We start from the raw sequence: 15,428 nt of genomic DNA on the forward strand, positions 1-15,428 counted from the left end.
ATGACTAAACTCTCATGTACCTCAAGAACTTGACACGTGGTTCATATCGAGCCACCTCAATTTTGGATCAGCCGGATTACAGGTCATATCTTCTTCAGAAAGAGCATTAATGCCACTGCAATCTCTTTCGACCTAGACTAATGTTGCTTTGTTGAAGGTCTATTAAAAGTCAACTCTATTACCAACGCATATTATCCGTCGGTATTCCATTGGCAACAATGTTCACCAATTTTTTTTGATAATTTCCGGCAGATATTTTTGTCAATAAATCACGTGTTTTTTTGAAGTGAACCCTAATATAACATGAAATGACAGAAATTGAAACCCTTAAAACGATAACAAAAATGACAATATTCGATTACAAAATTTATGCACAAAGTATTTGTCGAACATTTATCCAATACAAACAACTGCTTTAATTCTAATGTGACAACAACTATGCGAGCGATTCAACAATGATTCGAACAAGTAGACAACAATTTCGAGTGAACTAAGCGATTCTCGATTGCATTCGTTATACGAAATAGTGGGAAATATTTGGATGTCTCAATTAAATTGATACATTTTTTTTTACTAAAAACAAAACATTTAATTTTATTCACCTCCCCTGCTTTTTAAAACAATTTCATAATTTCCGTGGCCAAAAATATTGTATCAACTTAATTGGGACGGAGGAATAACTAAAAGTTCGTAATTGAAAGCTAAAAAAAAGTCTTTTCCTTAGTCCATTTCATGTCTTAATGTTACCAATGTTGATTGGTATAATACTCAAATATTCATAACACCATTTCTACGCAAACACATCAAAACATGCAACACAACATCAAAAACCATAAATCTTGAAATATTTGACTAATTAGATAGCTTCCAATCGTTCAAGAAACCAAGCCACTCCCCTCAATCATCCCCAATTTCCTAACCCTAATTTGAAACAAGGCATTAGTAGCCAAAAACTCCACACTCTGCATGGGGCTCAAAATCTCCAACAACCCTTTCAACGTTTTCAGCCTCACACAATCGGCCATCTTCATCACCCTCTCCAACCCCTCCAAAAACCCCCCCACCGCCGCCTCCTCCGCCCCTCCCCGCCTCACCTCCTCCACCGCCTTCCTATCCGCCACCGCCACTTGCAGCCTCTCCATCTCCCCCTCCACCCTCCCCTCCTCCACCCTCATCCTCCCCCGCAGCACCTCGATCCTCCTCGCCTGCTCCGCCGTCAACCCGGCTGCCGGAATCAGCCGGAACGCCGCGGAAGGCTTCCATCCGGTGAGCCAGAGATGGGCCGTCTCTAATGGGCTCAGCCAAACTGGGCCGCAGAAGAAGGCCAGCACGTCTTCATGGGCCGAGGCCCATTTGAATCTGTAGTACTCCTTGTGGTGGGCAGTGAGTTTCCCGATCGCGGCGGCGCAGGCGGGCCCCTGCGGCGGATCCTTCGCCAACGAGAGGAGGAGATCTTCGAGCTCCGCCATCCATTTTTGGTAGAAATTCGAGAATTTCTCTTCGGTTAGGGTTTTCATTTTATTTAACTGTATGAATTGGAGAAATTGATGAATATATTTGGATTGAAAATGGGGAATGTGCATGCATGGTTTGTACCACCTGGTGATATTGGGCTCCAACGTGTCACCACCGCATCAAAGCGTGTGTGTGTACCTTGATGGAAAATGAGCGCCAACGCTATTTCTTTATTTTCTTTTTCAAAAAAGGAGAGATGGTAAATTGTATTTTAAGTTCCTAGATTTTTGTATTTTGTGCTATTGACGTCTTAGATAGTTGAATACCATAAATTTGGCGGAGACTAAATGAATTGGAATAACATTTTATTTTCAAGCGCATATCATCATTATAAATCATCATTACTAGCTTTACTAAATTTTGATTTTTTTGGCCAAATATGCGTTTGGATTGCTAGTGCGCTTTTGGCCAAGTTTACACCGATTTATTTTTAGATTATTTTTAAAAGCTCTCAAATTAATTGGATCATGTGCAGTTATAAAGTAAGAGAGTGGGGAAAAAGTAAGAGGAAGAAGTAATGATGCGTATTTTAGAGTATCTAAACCAGTTTACACAATATATCAAGTTTAATTAATTAACTCTAATAATACTACAATGCTGCAAGATTACAGTGTCGTAAGTAATATTTCGCGTATCGATCCACATGGAGGTGAAAGATTGTTTAAACCTACAAAAATAAAAAAAAACATAATAAAAGGTTTGATTTTTAGTTTTGAAAGATGTTGACAAAATTAAAACAAACGAATAAAATTAGAAATATTTCACAAACGGAAAGACATGTCACTCCAAGTTGCTCATTAGACTTGAATCATTCTGTTGGTTTTTGGATTACAAGAGATAAAATCGGGTGTAATACAACCCAAAAGAATGAATACAGAATGGAAAACTGAAACTAATTACAATGAAAAATCGAAACAAATAAAGAGTTCTTATTTAATCGGGGGAAAATATTTAAGTTTTTCCGTAAGTTCTTGTTTTAAGAGTGAATAATTTACCTAGGTATGAAATAATACTTTTTCAACGGTAAATAAATACGAAAATTAAAGTATGCGCGTAAATAGTTTTTAGAAATTATTTACGACGTTATGGAAAATACGAGGGATCAACGAAGAAAAGAACGAGCATAAGCGGCCGACCGGCGTCGCACGCGACGCCTTGGGCGGCCGCCGAATAACCAAAAATGTACGGAAACCGAGAAAGAAGATTTAAGGAATTTAATTAGAGTGCATGCATTCTAATTTTCGTCGTTTCCGCGTTTTGATATGAATGTTATGTGTTTTCCGAAAAGGTGATTCGCACGCGCGTTAACAGTCGAAACGAAGAATTTTTACGGAAATCCGAAGGGTTTGAGGTGGGCTTTATTACTTAAATTCTGTTATTTTGAAATGATATGTTTATGGTGAAATAAGGGTGGTTTAAAATAGTATGTCATGCCATTTTTATGTTTTTGAATTGCCCATCTGATTGTCTACAGGGATAATATCCTACTAGACTTTGATGGTTAACGAATTCGGGTCTGACTAGGGAGTGAGTCCCTACTCGGACTAGAGCACTGATAGGGATCGTGAGCCGTCCCCTAGGTCGGCCGGTCCAGTGATCGAGATTGTGGCCACAGTCTCGTTTCACATGATGGTTCAGATATAGTATATGATGGAGGACGATGTTAGTCCGGCGAGACACTTTTTAAGGAAATGAACTTTAGTGTTTCTCGGCCTTTGAAAGAAAAACCCGGGATTCACTCGATGATGGCTTGACATATCTTAACGATGAATGTTTTCGGGCATGAGTTCACTGGGTGCATCAAGTACTCAGCCCCTGCATATGTTTTCTCTATGTGCAGGTTGAGCGAGGTCGGGAGGTGCAGGATGTTGAGTGATGATTCAAGAACTGGTCCGGTTACTATTATGTCTTCATACATAGTAGTAGCTAAACTCTCAAATTGCTTCCGCTATTCGATGTCTTAAGAAACTCTGTATTTTCTTATTTGCTAAACTCTGTTATCTCATTATGCAAACTTCGGTTTGGAAACGTTGGTTAATTTAAATGGAATTTCATCTTTGATTGTTAAGTTGTATTGCCTTGAATTGTTTTTTCCCCCTTCTTCCCCGCTTCTTATTTCCCCCACGGGTCACGATTTCCCGTGCTTCCTATCCTTAGGAAGTGCGGTCGTGACAGCATGCCGGCGGTGAAGAGGGAGAGAAGAGAGAGAGGGGGAAGAGAAGGGAGAAAGAGAGATGAGGAGGAGAAAGGAATCACCGCCGGAAGTGGTGGTGGCGCGACGGCGGCACCGGAGAGATGCTGGCGGCGACAGCTGCAAGGTGTGAAGGGGGAGGCTGTCGTTCTTTTGTGAAATGAGGGAGGAAGGTGGAGTTAGGGTATTTGAAATGTGGGTTCCTTATTGGGCTCCTGATTTAATTAGTTGGGCAATAAAAAAAATGCAGCCCAACTGCTTGTGAATAGTTGGTGCAGCAGAAAGTAATTAGGGAGGGCCCAAATTCGAATTTAACTTATTTTGGGCCTAAAATAAAATGAATTGTTATGATCCAAGTTGCTATAGTGTTTGTAGAATAATTAGTAAGGTATAGAACACAAATTTTAGTTGGGCCACACTAAATAATGAAGAAATTGGGCCAAGGAAATTATTTTAGTTTGGGGCCATTTTAATTTGTTGGACCTTAGTATTTTAAAAATGGAATAAGGTAGACTCAAAGGAGTTATTAAGGAAAAAGTGGGCCGATTACCTTATGGACTATACTAATCATATGTTGGAATGTGAGCCAAAAATTATAGTATGGGCCAAGGTTTTAATCGTTGGGCTGAGATTTATTTTGTAGAGCTTGGAATTGAATATGTTGGAATTTATTTAAGGAATGAGTTGGAGCTCATTTAAATAATTCCCGAATAAAGTATTAAATTTTTCCAAAGATGGAAGATGTTAAAGTTGGAGATGCTAAGGGCCGACCGGCATCGCCCCGCGACGCCTCGGGCGGCCGCTAAGGAAATGGAAAGAAAGAGGGAGACGACGTTCTCAAGTCACAGAAATAATTAAGTTTAATAAAGAAGTGCTATTAATTAAATTCCCCAATTTAATTAATATTCAAGTTTCTAAAATTTTCTAGCTGTGAACAAATGATAAAAAAAAAAATAAAGTAGGGGCATGCATTCCTATAAGTATGTGAATTTCTCGAGTCTTATTAGTACGTTGTTTGTTTTCAAAAGGCTATCTCCGTGAGTTAAGGGTGGAGTCAGGAAAATTCAAGTTAAGGAGTTTTAAGCGAACGAGGTGAGCTTTCCTATACTAAAAATACAAATCGTATTTTATGAAAACACGAACACATGTTCGTGATTCTTAAAGATGTTGTCTTGCCATAAATGTTTTTGTATGATGCCTATCTGTTTGGTTAAGGCCAAAGGAATTATGAATGATGATATAAGTCGAATTCGGGTCCCAGTGAGGGTGGTGTCCCCGCTCGGACTAGTGTACACAAGCTACCTCTGACATGTAGGGCAGAGCAGGTGACCGAGGAAGGTGGCCACCTTCCCGACACAAGGATACCTCTGACATGATGGGCAGAGAAGGTGACCGTGCGAGAACACCATCTCGACGGCACAATGTGATCAGATATGGCTAAGTACAGGAAAAATGGACTGCAGTCCAATGTGAATATTTTTAGTAAGCTCGGGTCCTTTTCAATAACACCCCCGAGTGTTACTGTGATGATGGCTTGACAATATTTTCAAATGTATATGTGCAATTTTCGGCAAAGTGTTCACTGAGTACTTTTTGTACTCAGCCCTGCATATATTTCTAAATGTGCAGGTTGAGCAGCGAAGTGGTGGAGGAAGTGCTATTGAGACAAGGCATTTAATTCAGTCAGATTTTGACTCTCGGAGGTTCATGTCTTCATACATGGAACCGCGTTCATTTGCTTCCGTTGTGCATCTGAAAAGAGCCAAGTCTATTTTGTTCAAAACTCTGATATTTTGAAATTTTTACAAACAATTACTCGAGTTTTCATGATCGAGTATTTTTCTTCTATGTATCAGCACTAGATTAGTCATGTCTCGCAACCAATATTTGATTTTATTTTCCCTTATTTCTTTCCCCGCTTCTTATACCCCCACCCCTAGTCACGGTTCCCCGACTATGCTATCCTTAGCTAGTGCGGTCGTGACAGAGTGGTATCAGAGCATTCTTTCTCGCTCTGAACCCGAGAGTCTTTTTTGAAAATCTTTGGTCTAGCCTTGTTCCACTAGACTGTCTGTCACGACCGCCCTCACTAAGGATAGTAAAGACGGGGAAATCGTGACTAGGGAAGGGACGAAGGAGCAGGGAAGAAAAAAGGGAAAGCAATGAAAGACAACATCTTAAACAAAGCTTCAAAAGAAGAGTTTTAATCGATTAAACAATTAAGGAGCGGGTTAATATCTCAAGGTAAATAATGTTAAAAAGTAGTGTGGGGCAAAACGAAAGACTTTAACAAGAACGATTCGAAACACGGCAGCGGAAAAACAAGTATCAGAGGAGAGTCATAGGATGACGCCCATGTTTGAAGACACGACACATCCGGGAATTCCTAAAGCTCACTCAACATCCGCCGCAACATCACCCCTCAACCTGCACATAAAGAAAAAGGATATGCAGGGCTGAGTACTTGTTGTACTCAATGGGCTCATGCCGAAAACATTTTATAACAGTTATGTCATCCATACCGGTGAACTCGATTTTTTACGTTTATTTAAGAAATATCACGAGTATCACAAAAACACTTTTCACAGACCGGCCGGTCAAAACAATCTCCCCACTTTCTCATCAATCAATCAATCACATCCTCTTACCATAGTGCGACGAAAGTGTGGCCACACTATTCGCCCACGAGACCGGCCGACTAGCAAGGACGGCTCACGATCCCCTCTGTGTACACAGCCTGATAGGGTTTGCGGCCCTACTTAGACCCGAATTCGTTTATCATAGCCCTATAGCCTAATGGAGCGAACTCACAAACTATGCATCAAGCACAATCTCAACATAGCCCTATAGCCTAACGGAGCAAGCTCAAACGAACTAGGCATCAGGCAAAAATCTCAACATTAAAACAATCACGGTATGACATAACACCTTAAACCACCCTTATAACACCACATCATATTTTCGGAAAAATAAAGAGGTTTTAAAAGAAAGCCCACCTCGTCCGCTTAAAAAGGGCTGAAATTCACTCGAGACACGGAAAACACCTTGAAGTTTACTCAGTAAAATTTCATATCAAAATTCATTCGTTTGATGAGTCAATTACAGATCAGAAGCTACTGGTCGTGCACCACAGATTTCAGGTTCATAGTTTCGAAAATAGGGTTTTCATCTTCCATCAAACAAACCCCAACTTTTCATGCTGGAAAACACATAATCATGCTTAAAAGGTTCTCATAATCATGTTTGCCCATAAACTCACATCATTCACCAAAGATTCAAATCAAACTTCACAAAATTGCATTCAAAACGCATACATAAATGCAAACACAAATTCCCCACCGATTAAATCCTTAGATTTGAAATCCCTACACTCACTAGATGCATGAGGGAGTCGAAAGAATGTTTGGATGGAGAGGAATGAAGAATAGAGGTTTGATTGTACCTTTCTTGAACGAAACAATCGGTAGAAACGAATATAACTCTAGATTCTTCAACAAACTCTTGGCGAATCGAAAGGATCTTGAGTAGAGTAGAAAAATAAGTGTGGGAGAAGATGGAGCAAGGGGAGGGGCGTGTGATTTGAGAGGGGGCGTGTGAGATGGGTTTAGGGTTAGGTTTTTGGTTTTATTTATAGAGTTAGGAAATAATATATATCCCACAATTAATTGAAGATTTGGGAGAATAAATCAAATAAAGATTTGAGAGATTTGGAGGGGGGGAGGGAGGCGTGAATTATGGGGAGAAATAAGGGGAGGATTTTTGAAAATCATAGCTATTTAATTAGCTTATGATTTAATTTGGTATTTCACGGAGTAGAATAAAATAATACGGAGTAGAGAAATTTGTAAAATCCTCCAAAAATAATGAGAAGTAGGCGTGTGGTTTAAGGTTCCTCCCACCAGAAAAATTTCCAAATCTTTAATAGAATAAAGTAATGCAAGATTGGCTAGAATATTCCAATTCATTCATGGAAAGAAATAAGTAAGAAATCAATTATAGAATACTTAATTTCTCCTCTCCCAAAAATAGGAGATTTCGAAAATCATGGAAAAATAAATAAGAATATTTTGGTTTTGGATTTAATTTGGATAAATATCCCAAAATAATTAAATAAATCCAAGAAAGAAGATATTACTTCCAATAAATAGAAATGCCGAAAAGAATTTGAATAAGGTAACTGGCACAAATATGCATGATCCTATTTAATTAAATCCCGCTCATTGGAAAACATATCATATTATTCCACATAACTCTCAACCATTAATTTCACATCGTTAACACAACCTCATAGAAATCAATTTCCAAAAATGCATTTCCAAATCAACATCCACATTAATAAAACGAAAATAATCCATCAAATAAAAAAAAGTCAAAAATTTTCCCAGGATGCTACATCCTTCCCCTCTTAACAGAAATTTCGTCCCGAAATTTTAGTCGTCTTCCATAAACTATTCGGGGTACTTCTCTTTCATCCCATCAGTCCTTGTCGGTTTGCTGTTCCTGCCCTTCATTTCCTTTCAGCGCGTACGTTCTCGCTTGCTGTGTGGCCACCTGTCGAATGGGTTTGTTGCTGTTGTTCCCCTTGTCCCTGCCTATTCCACATTCCTCCTTTGTTGTTATTTGGGCACTCTCGAGACTTATGTCCATTTCCACCACAAGTGAAGCATCGAATGCCTCCAGCTCTACACTCGCCAAAGTGGTACTTGGAGCACCGGTTGAAGTGGGGTGCCTTCTGTTGATTCCTTCTCAGCTGTGGCATGGCTTGCCGGTCATAGTCTTGCGTCTGGCGGAAAGTAGAACGGTGTCGCTTGTTGTCATAAGGAGCTCGGTTGTCTTCCCACTTCCTCTTGTCTCGATAGTTCGGTTGAGATGTTGGTGGTGTAGGATTGACCGTCGTCTCGTCCTTTGGTAGTGCTTCTTCCACATCTAAAGTGCAACTCAAAATTTCGGAGTACGAGATTCCTCTGCGGCTGGCCACGGCTACCCTTATCTCGTGTCTAAGGCCAGAACGGAATTTTGCGGCCATCTTCTCATCGGTGTCCACTAACTCGGGCGCATATCGGGTCATTTCACAAAGAGCACGGTCGTACTCCGTCACCGTCATGTTTCCCTGTTTCAGGGTGTGGAACTCCACTATCTTCGCCCGTCTATAGCTCATGGGAATGTACTTGTCGTACACCTCTTCCTTGAATTCTTCCCATGTGAGCGCCTCGTGGCGGGCAGGGTTCATAGTTCGTCGTTTAGTTTCCCACCAAAAATCGGCAGGTCCAGTCAGTTGATACGTCACGCAAGCTAGACGTTCCCTATCAGTGCATCCCATGAAGTCAAATATACGCTCGAGGTCGCGTATCCAAGCCTCTGCCTTCGGGGGCTCTCCCAGTCCGTCAAACTTTGGAGGGTTTTCCTTTCGGAAGGCCTTAATGTATTCTCTCTCTTGAGGTTGAGGTGGGGGTGGTGGTGGAGGAGGGGGTTGATTCCCGACACTTCCCTCTAATTGTTCCTCCATGTCGTTCTCCACTTGTGGGCCACTTCTGCGTCTTGGTGGCATTCTGGTCCAAAAGACAAGTTAGCATCGTTGTTAGTATTCGTTGTTATCAAAATCGTAACTTCCTTGCATTCGTCGCACTCTGACGTTATATTGGGCGCCCTTATATGCGGGTTGTTTTATCCGTGCCATTTACGCGAAGACGAAGGTTTTCCAACATATATTCTATCTCGTTATTTGTGATAAATCTAGGGTTCGTCACGCATCACCAAATTTGAGGCCGCCCTAAGGCTTCCTGTGTTCACATGCTTACGTCGTAGTACTTTCACACATAACACATACTTAAGTCATCATACCAATCTTGCTCATGTCTCACATAATCATACCATAACAATATTATATTCGCACACACAACACGTGCTTAGATCATCTTGCCAATCATGTTCATATTCCACATAATCACACTATCACAATATCATTTTCACACATATAACACGGGTTTAGATTATCATGCCAATCATGCTCATGTCCCCCATAATCATATCACTACATTATCATCTTCACACATGACGTTTATTCACATGCGTACACTTGCCAAAACATCCTCATCATAACATCATCAATTTCATACATCAATCTCGCATTCTTTCAACAACTTAAACATACCTCACTTTCTTTGGTTGAGCGTGATGCTTCGGATGTTGAGCCTTCGTGACACTTCTAGTCTAGGGGTACTGATCTACACTTAGACTGAAAGAAGACTCTCGGACCAGAGTGAAAGAACGAAGCTCTGATACCACTTTGTCACGACCGCCCTCACTAAGGATAGTAAAGACGGGGAAATCGTGACTAGGGAAGGGACGAAGGAGCAGGGAAGAAAAAGGGGAGAGCAATGAAAGACAACATCTTAAACAAAGCTTCAAAAGAAGAGTTTTAATCGATTAAACAATTAAGGAGCGGGTTAATATCTCAAGGTAAATAATGTTAAAAAGTAGTGTGGGGCAAAACGAAAGACTTTAACAAGAACGATTCGAAACACGGCAGCGGAAAAACAAGTATCAGAGGAGAGTCATAGGATGACGCCCATGTTTGAAGACACGACGCATCCGAGAATTCCTAAAGCTCACTCAACATCCGCTGCAACATCACCCCTCAACCTGCACATAAAGAAAAAGGATATGCAGGGCTGAGTACTTGTTGTACTCAATGGGCTCATGCCGAAAACATTTTATAACAGTTATGTCATCCATACCGGTGAACTCGATTTTTTACGTTTATTTAAGAAATATCACGAGTATCACAAAAACACTTTTCACAGACCGGCCGGTCAAAACAATCTCCCCACTTTCTCATCAATCAATCAATCACATCCTCTTACCATAGTGCGACGAAAGTGTGGCCACACTATTCGCCCACGAGACCGGCCGACTAGCAAGGACGGCTCACGATCCCCTCTGTGTACACAGCCTGATAGGGTTTGCGGCCCTACTCAGACCCGAATTCGTTTATCATAGCCATATAGCCTAATGGAGCGAACTCACAAACTAGGCATCAAGCACAATCTCAACATAGCCCTATAGCCTAACGGAGCAAGCTCAAACGAACTAGGCATCAGGAAAAAATCTCAACATCAAAACAATCACGGCATGACATAACACCTTAAACCATTCTTATAACACCACATCATATTTTCGGAAAAATAAAGAGGTTTGAAAAGAAAGCCCACCTCGTCCGCTTAACAATTCACAATCCAACTTATGGCAACTCTCGTTCCTCGAGTTCACGAGTACACAACACCCTTGTCAACGACAACACAAGTCAGCCTTTCACAACAACATTTTACTATGCATGTCCTTTCGTTTTCTCTCTCATCGTTTTTCTCAAATTCTCCAATCCAACATACGTTACAAAGGTGTAAAGACACACGTAACACATTCCAACTTATCACAAGTGATTTCAACATTTAAACACGTTCCTTGGACATACATGCATCATATAATACTTTTAAACTTGAAACTAGGTGTCATTTTAACAAGGCAGAAAACTGGCAGAACTGCGCGATCGTTTTGTAAAAATCACTATAAATTCACCCGACCTCATATGAACCTAAATTTTGGTCACAATACAGAGGACACATTTAAGTTCATCCATGAAAATTTTCACACCGAAATCACGTCATTTAGTCAGTCAAAGCAATAATTAAATTCTCTGGTCGGAACATAAAATTTCTAACAGCACTGCGCAGTTCATTTGAAACATTCACCATAAATTCATCCAATGCCTAAAAAGACTGAAACTTTTACACGACTTAGAAGATACTTCAAATGTTCATATAGTTCAAGAATCACATAAATCGGAGGTCATTTGGTTAGTTAAACAGAAAACGAAACATTCTTGGCGAGAACACAGGTTTCTAACAGATTTGCGCAGTCAACTTCAAAAAATTATTAAATATTCATTTTTCGATAAAAAGGGCTGAAATTCACTCGAGACACGGACAACACCTTGAAGTTTACTCAGTAAAAATTTCATATCAAAATTCGTTCGTTTGATGAGTCAATTACAGATCAGAAGCTACTAGTCGTGCACCACAGATTTCAGGTTCATAGTTTCGAAAATAGGGTTTTCATCTTCCATCAAACAAACCTCAACTTTTCATGCTGGAAAACACATAATCATGCTTAAAAGGTTCTCATAATCATGTTTGCCCATAAACTTACATCATTCGCCAAAGATTCAAATCAAACTTCACAAAATTGCATTCAAAACGCATACATAAATGCAAACACAAATTCCCCACCGATTAAATCCTAAGATTTGAAATCCCTACACTCACTAGATGCATGAGGGAGTCGAAAGAATGTTTGGATGGAGAGGAATGAAGAATAGAGGTTTGATTGTACCTTTCTTGAACGAAATAATCGGTAGAAACGAATATAACTCTTGATTCTTCAACAAACTCTTGGCGAATCGAAAGGATCTTGAGTAGAGTAGAAAAACAAGTGTGGGAGAAGATGGAGCAAGGGGAGGGGCGTGTGATTTGAGAGGGAGGCGTGTGAGATGGGTTTAGGGTTAGGTTTTTGGTTTTATTTATAGAGTTAGGAAATAATATATATCCCACAATTAATTGAAGATTTGGGAGAATAAATCAAATAAAGATTTGAGAGATTTGGGGGGGAGGGAGGCGTGAATTATGGGGAGAAATAAGGGGAGGATTTTTGAAAATCATAGCTATTTAATTAGCTTATGATTTAATTTGGTATTTCACGGAGTAGAATAAAATAATACGGAGTAGAGAAATTTGTAAAATCCTCCAAAAATAATGAGAAGTAGGCGTGTGGTTTAAGGTTCCTCCCACCAGAAAAATTTCCAAATCTTTAATAGAATAAAGTAAGGCAAGATTGGCTAGAATATTCCAATTCATTCATGGAAAGAAATAAGTAAGAAATCAATTATATAATACTTAATTTCTCCTCTCCCAAAAATAGGAGATTTCGAAAATCATGGAAAAATAAATAAGAATATTTTGGTTTTGGATTTAATTTGGATAAATATCCCAAAATAATTAAATAAATCCAAGAAAGAAGATATTACTTCCAATAAATAGAAATGCCGAAAAGAATTTGAATAAGGTAACTGGCACAAATATGCATGATCCTATTTAATTAAATCCCGCCCATTGGAAAACATATCATATTATTCCACATAACTCTCAACCATTAATTTCACATCATTAACACAACCTCATAGAAATCAATTTCCAAAAATGCATTTCCAAATCAACATCCACATTAATAAAACGAAAATAAGCCATCAAATAAAAAAAAAGTCAAAAATTTTCCCGGGGTGCTACACTGTCTAATCGATGAAAATGGTCTTAGCACTCCCACCAATCGCGCTCAATGAGGAAAAAGGTAACTTGTTATTTTTCAAAAGAATGTCAAGATGTTTGAAAGTTTGAAATGGAGAAATAACTCATGCAGTTGATTTGAGTGAACAGATGAAAATACCATGTTTAAAGAAAGAGTCGATGTTTCTTGATTTGGTAGCGTGCTTAAAGAAAGAGTTAGTATGTCTTTTCTTGGCTAAAGACCGTGAATGCATGAATAAAAGAAATAACTTTCCTAAATGGAAAAAGGTACTGAAATATGAAAGTATAAAGTATACGAGTCTTGTACCAAGTGGTGAAATGATATCTCTTTTTGAGATAGTCATTGAATCATGTTGCTAGTATGAGGAGATCGAAATTTCTAAGAACTTAGAATACTTAGTTATGCGTTCCTTCTAGAACACAATATGAACTCGAACTTAGAAGTACAATATGAACATTTCTCGCTTTCCCGAGCGACGAAAAGAAAAGGACGCGATAAGAAAGAAACTTCGTCACGAGAAAAGCAATCCAACATAGAACAAAATGATGTTTCTAGAAAGATGGTAGGGGTTAGATGCCATTTTTCTACGTCCCAATGACATGAATAATCCGGGTTAGCCATTGTCTTTCTGGACAATCCAATCACTCCAAAGGATCATACATTTGATCCAACTAAGCGATGTACACATACATAGCAAGAGAATATGATTACAATGTAAACAAAGAACCTAGCTTTACAATAATAAGTAAACAGAAACGGCGTGTTACGAGGATGAGCATTATGACGAACCGAGAGTACCAAGGAGTCATAATCTCCACATATGGTCATCTGACGTGATCGTAAGGTGAAAGTAGCTTGTGACCAAAGTTTCCCATAACTCATTTACCATCCTCTATAAAGAGTTAAACAACGGGGTATCACCATTGTAGTTAACCAAGAAGATTCATCAGCAACGCTTACTTGGATTCCCATGAATTTCATTTTCTCGCATCCCCCTTGATCAAAATACTTTTGTTGAATTAAGAGCTTAAATGACTTCTTTTGCAAGGTAATGTGCCATTGTTTTCCCTCTTCTATGTCAAGGTTGTGAATCACTTTCAGTTTTGAGCTTGCTCCCTCATGTTATAACCTCCAGTGACTACTGTCCTTCTTTACTCGTTCTATATAAAAGCAATACTTTGACTCTCTGAATTCTTGCCACCAAACTCCTATACTAGGAGATGCTTTATTTATAGCCTTTAGAATGAACATGTTTCCCTAAACTATTGTCTCTTCAATGATGATATATTCTTCAAAGATCCTTATTAGACCTTTAGTGTTTTCAAATGTGCTTGTTGACAAGCTCTTTAATTTATAAAAAACAGTCTCCTCTTCTTATTTCCACTATAATTATTCCATCATGCTTTGAGCTCTTTAGTAACTCCAAGTCTAAAGTAATTTACTCTCTTCCCGAACTAGTTTGCTCTGGTCGTCTTCTCTACTTGTTAATTTCCGTGATTTGGTTATAAACTTTGTGAATTCATTAACGTGATATAGTATCACAATGTTGTTGACCCTAAAGAGTAGTTCCTTGTTATTCTTCTTTCTCAAATCCACATGAGCCCAATCATTTTCAGTCTTACTATATTGGAGCAACCATCTGGTGGGACCTTAAACCTTTTTTAATTGACCCTTTGTGTTTTCAGACATACTTATTGACAAGCTCTTTATTTTACATGATTACTCTCATCTTCTGAATTCAAATATGACTGTTGTCTCTTGATCTGAGCTTTTCTACAAGCTCCATGTTAAAGCTGGCACATTGCTTCTCCTTTGGCTAGTTCCCTCTTGTTGCCCTCTTTATTAGTTAGTTTCCCTGAATTGCTTATAAACTCTAAAAATTTCGTTGATATGATCTTCTATCACAATGTTGTTGAGCAAATTGCAATTGTTTGTTTTTCCTATTCTTTTCAAATCCATTTGTAACCAACCATATCAGGTCTTCCTGTTATCATCTGGGGATACTTGAAACTTTTCTACTTCACTGTTCATTTTGATTATATTATTGGGAACCTATTATTGACATCTACATTCTATTCATCATACCCTCACTTTCGCAATTTATTTCATCTGGCAAGCTCTTCCCATAATAAAATTCCCAAGCTCTATGGTATAGCTCAAGCCCTTTGAAGTTGTTTCTTTTCTTTTCTGGGAGTGAGCATAAGGAGCCCAATTGAGCCTAGTCTTTGCACTTCATGAAAACCTTTGTTACAAGCTACTGGTGAGAGTTTGTGGTGAACTAAACACTCACGTAATTGAAATAATTATAATCGTTTTATTTTCATGGCTACCTTGGAGCCTACACAAAGCAAGAACAATTCGAATA

The 15,428-nt window shown here is 39.1% G+C and overlaps 1 protein-coding gene across 1 annotated transcript; it reads right to left on the reverse strand.

The window, feature by feature from the left end:
• Positions 1-875: 875 nt before the first annotated feature.
• On the reverse strand, positions 876-1,517 carry LOC121786652 (protein DOG1-like 4). The gene has a single exon (XM_042185286.1). The coding sequence runs from the start codon at positions 1,515-1,517 to the stop codon at positions 876-878; it is 642 nt and encodes a 213-aa protein (XP_042041220.1).
• Positions 1,518-15,428: the final 13,911 nt, after the last annotated feature.

This window comes from Salvia splendens, chromosome 22, assembly GCF_004379255.2.
Source record: "Salvia splendens isolate huo1 chromosome 22, SspV2, whole genome shotgun sequence".
In the NCBI taxonomy this organism is placed as follows: Eukaryota; Viridiplantae; Streptophyta; class Magnoliopsida; order Lamiales; family Lamiaceae; genus Salvia; species Salvia splendens.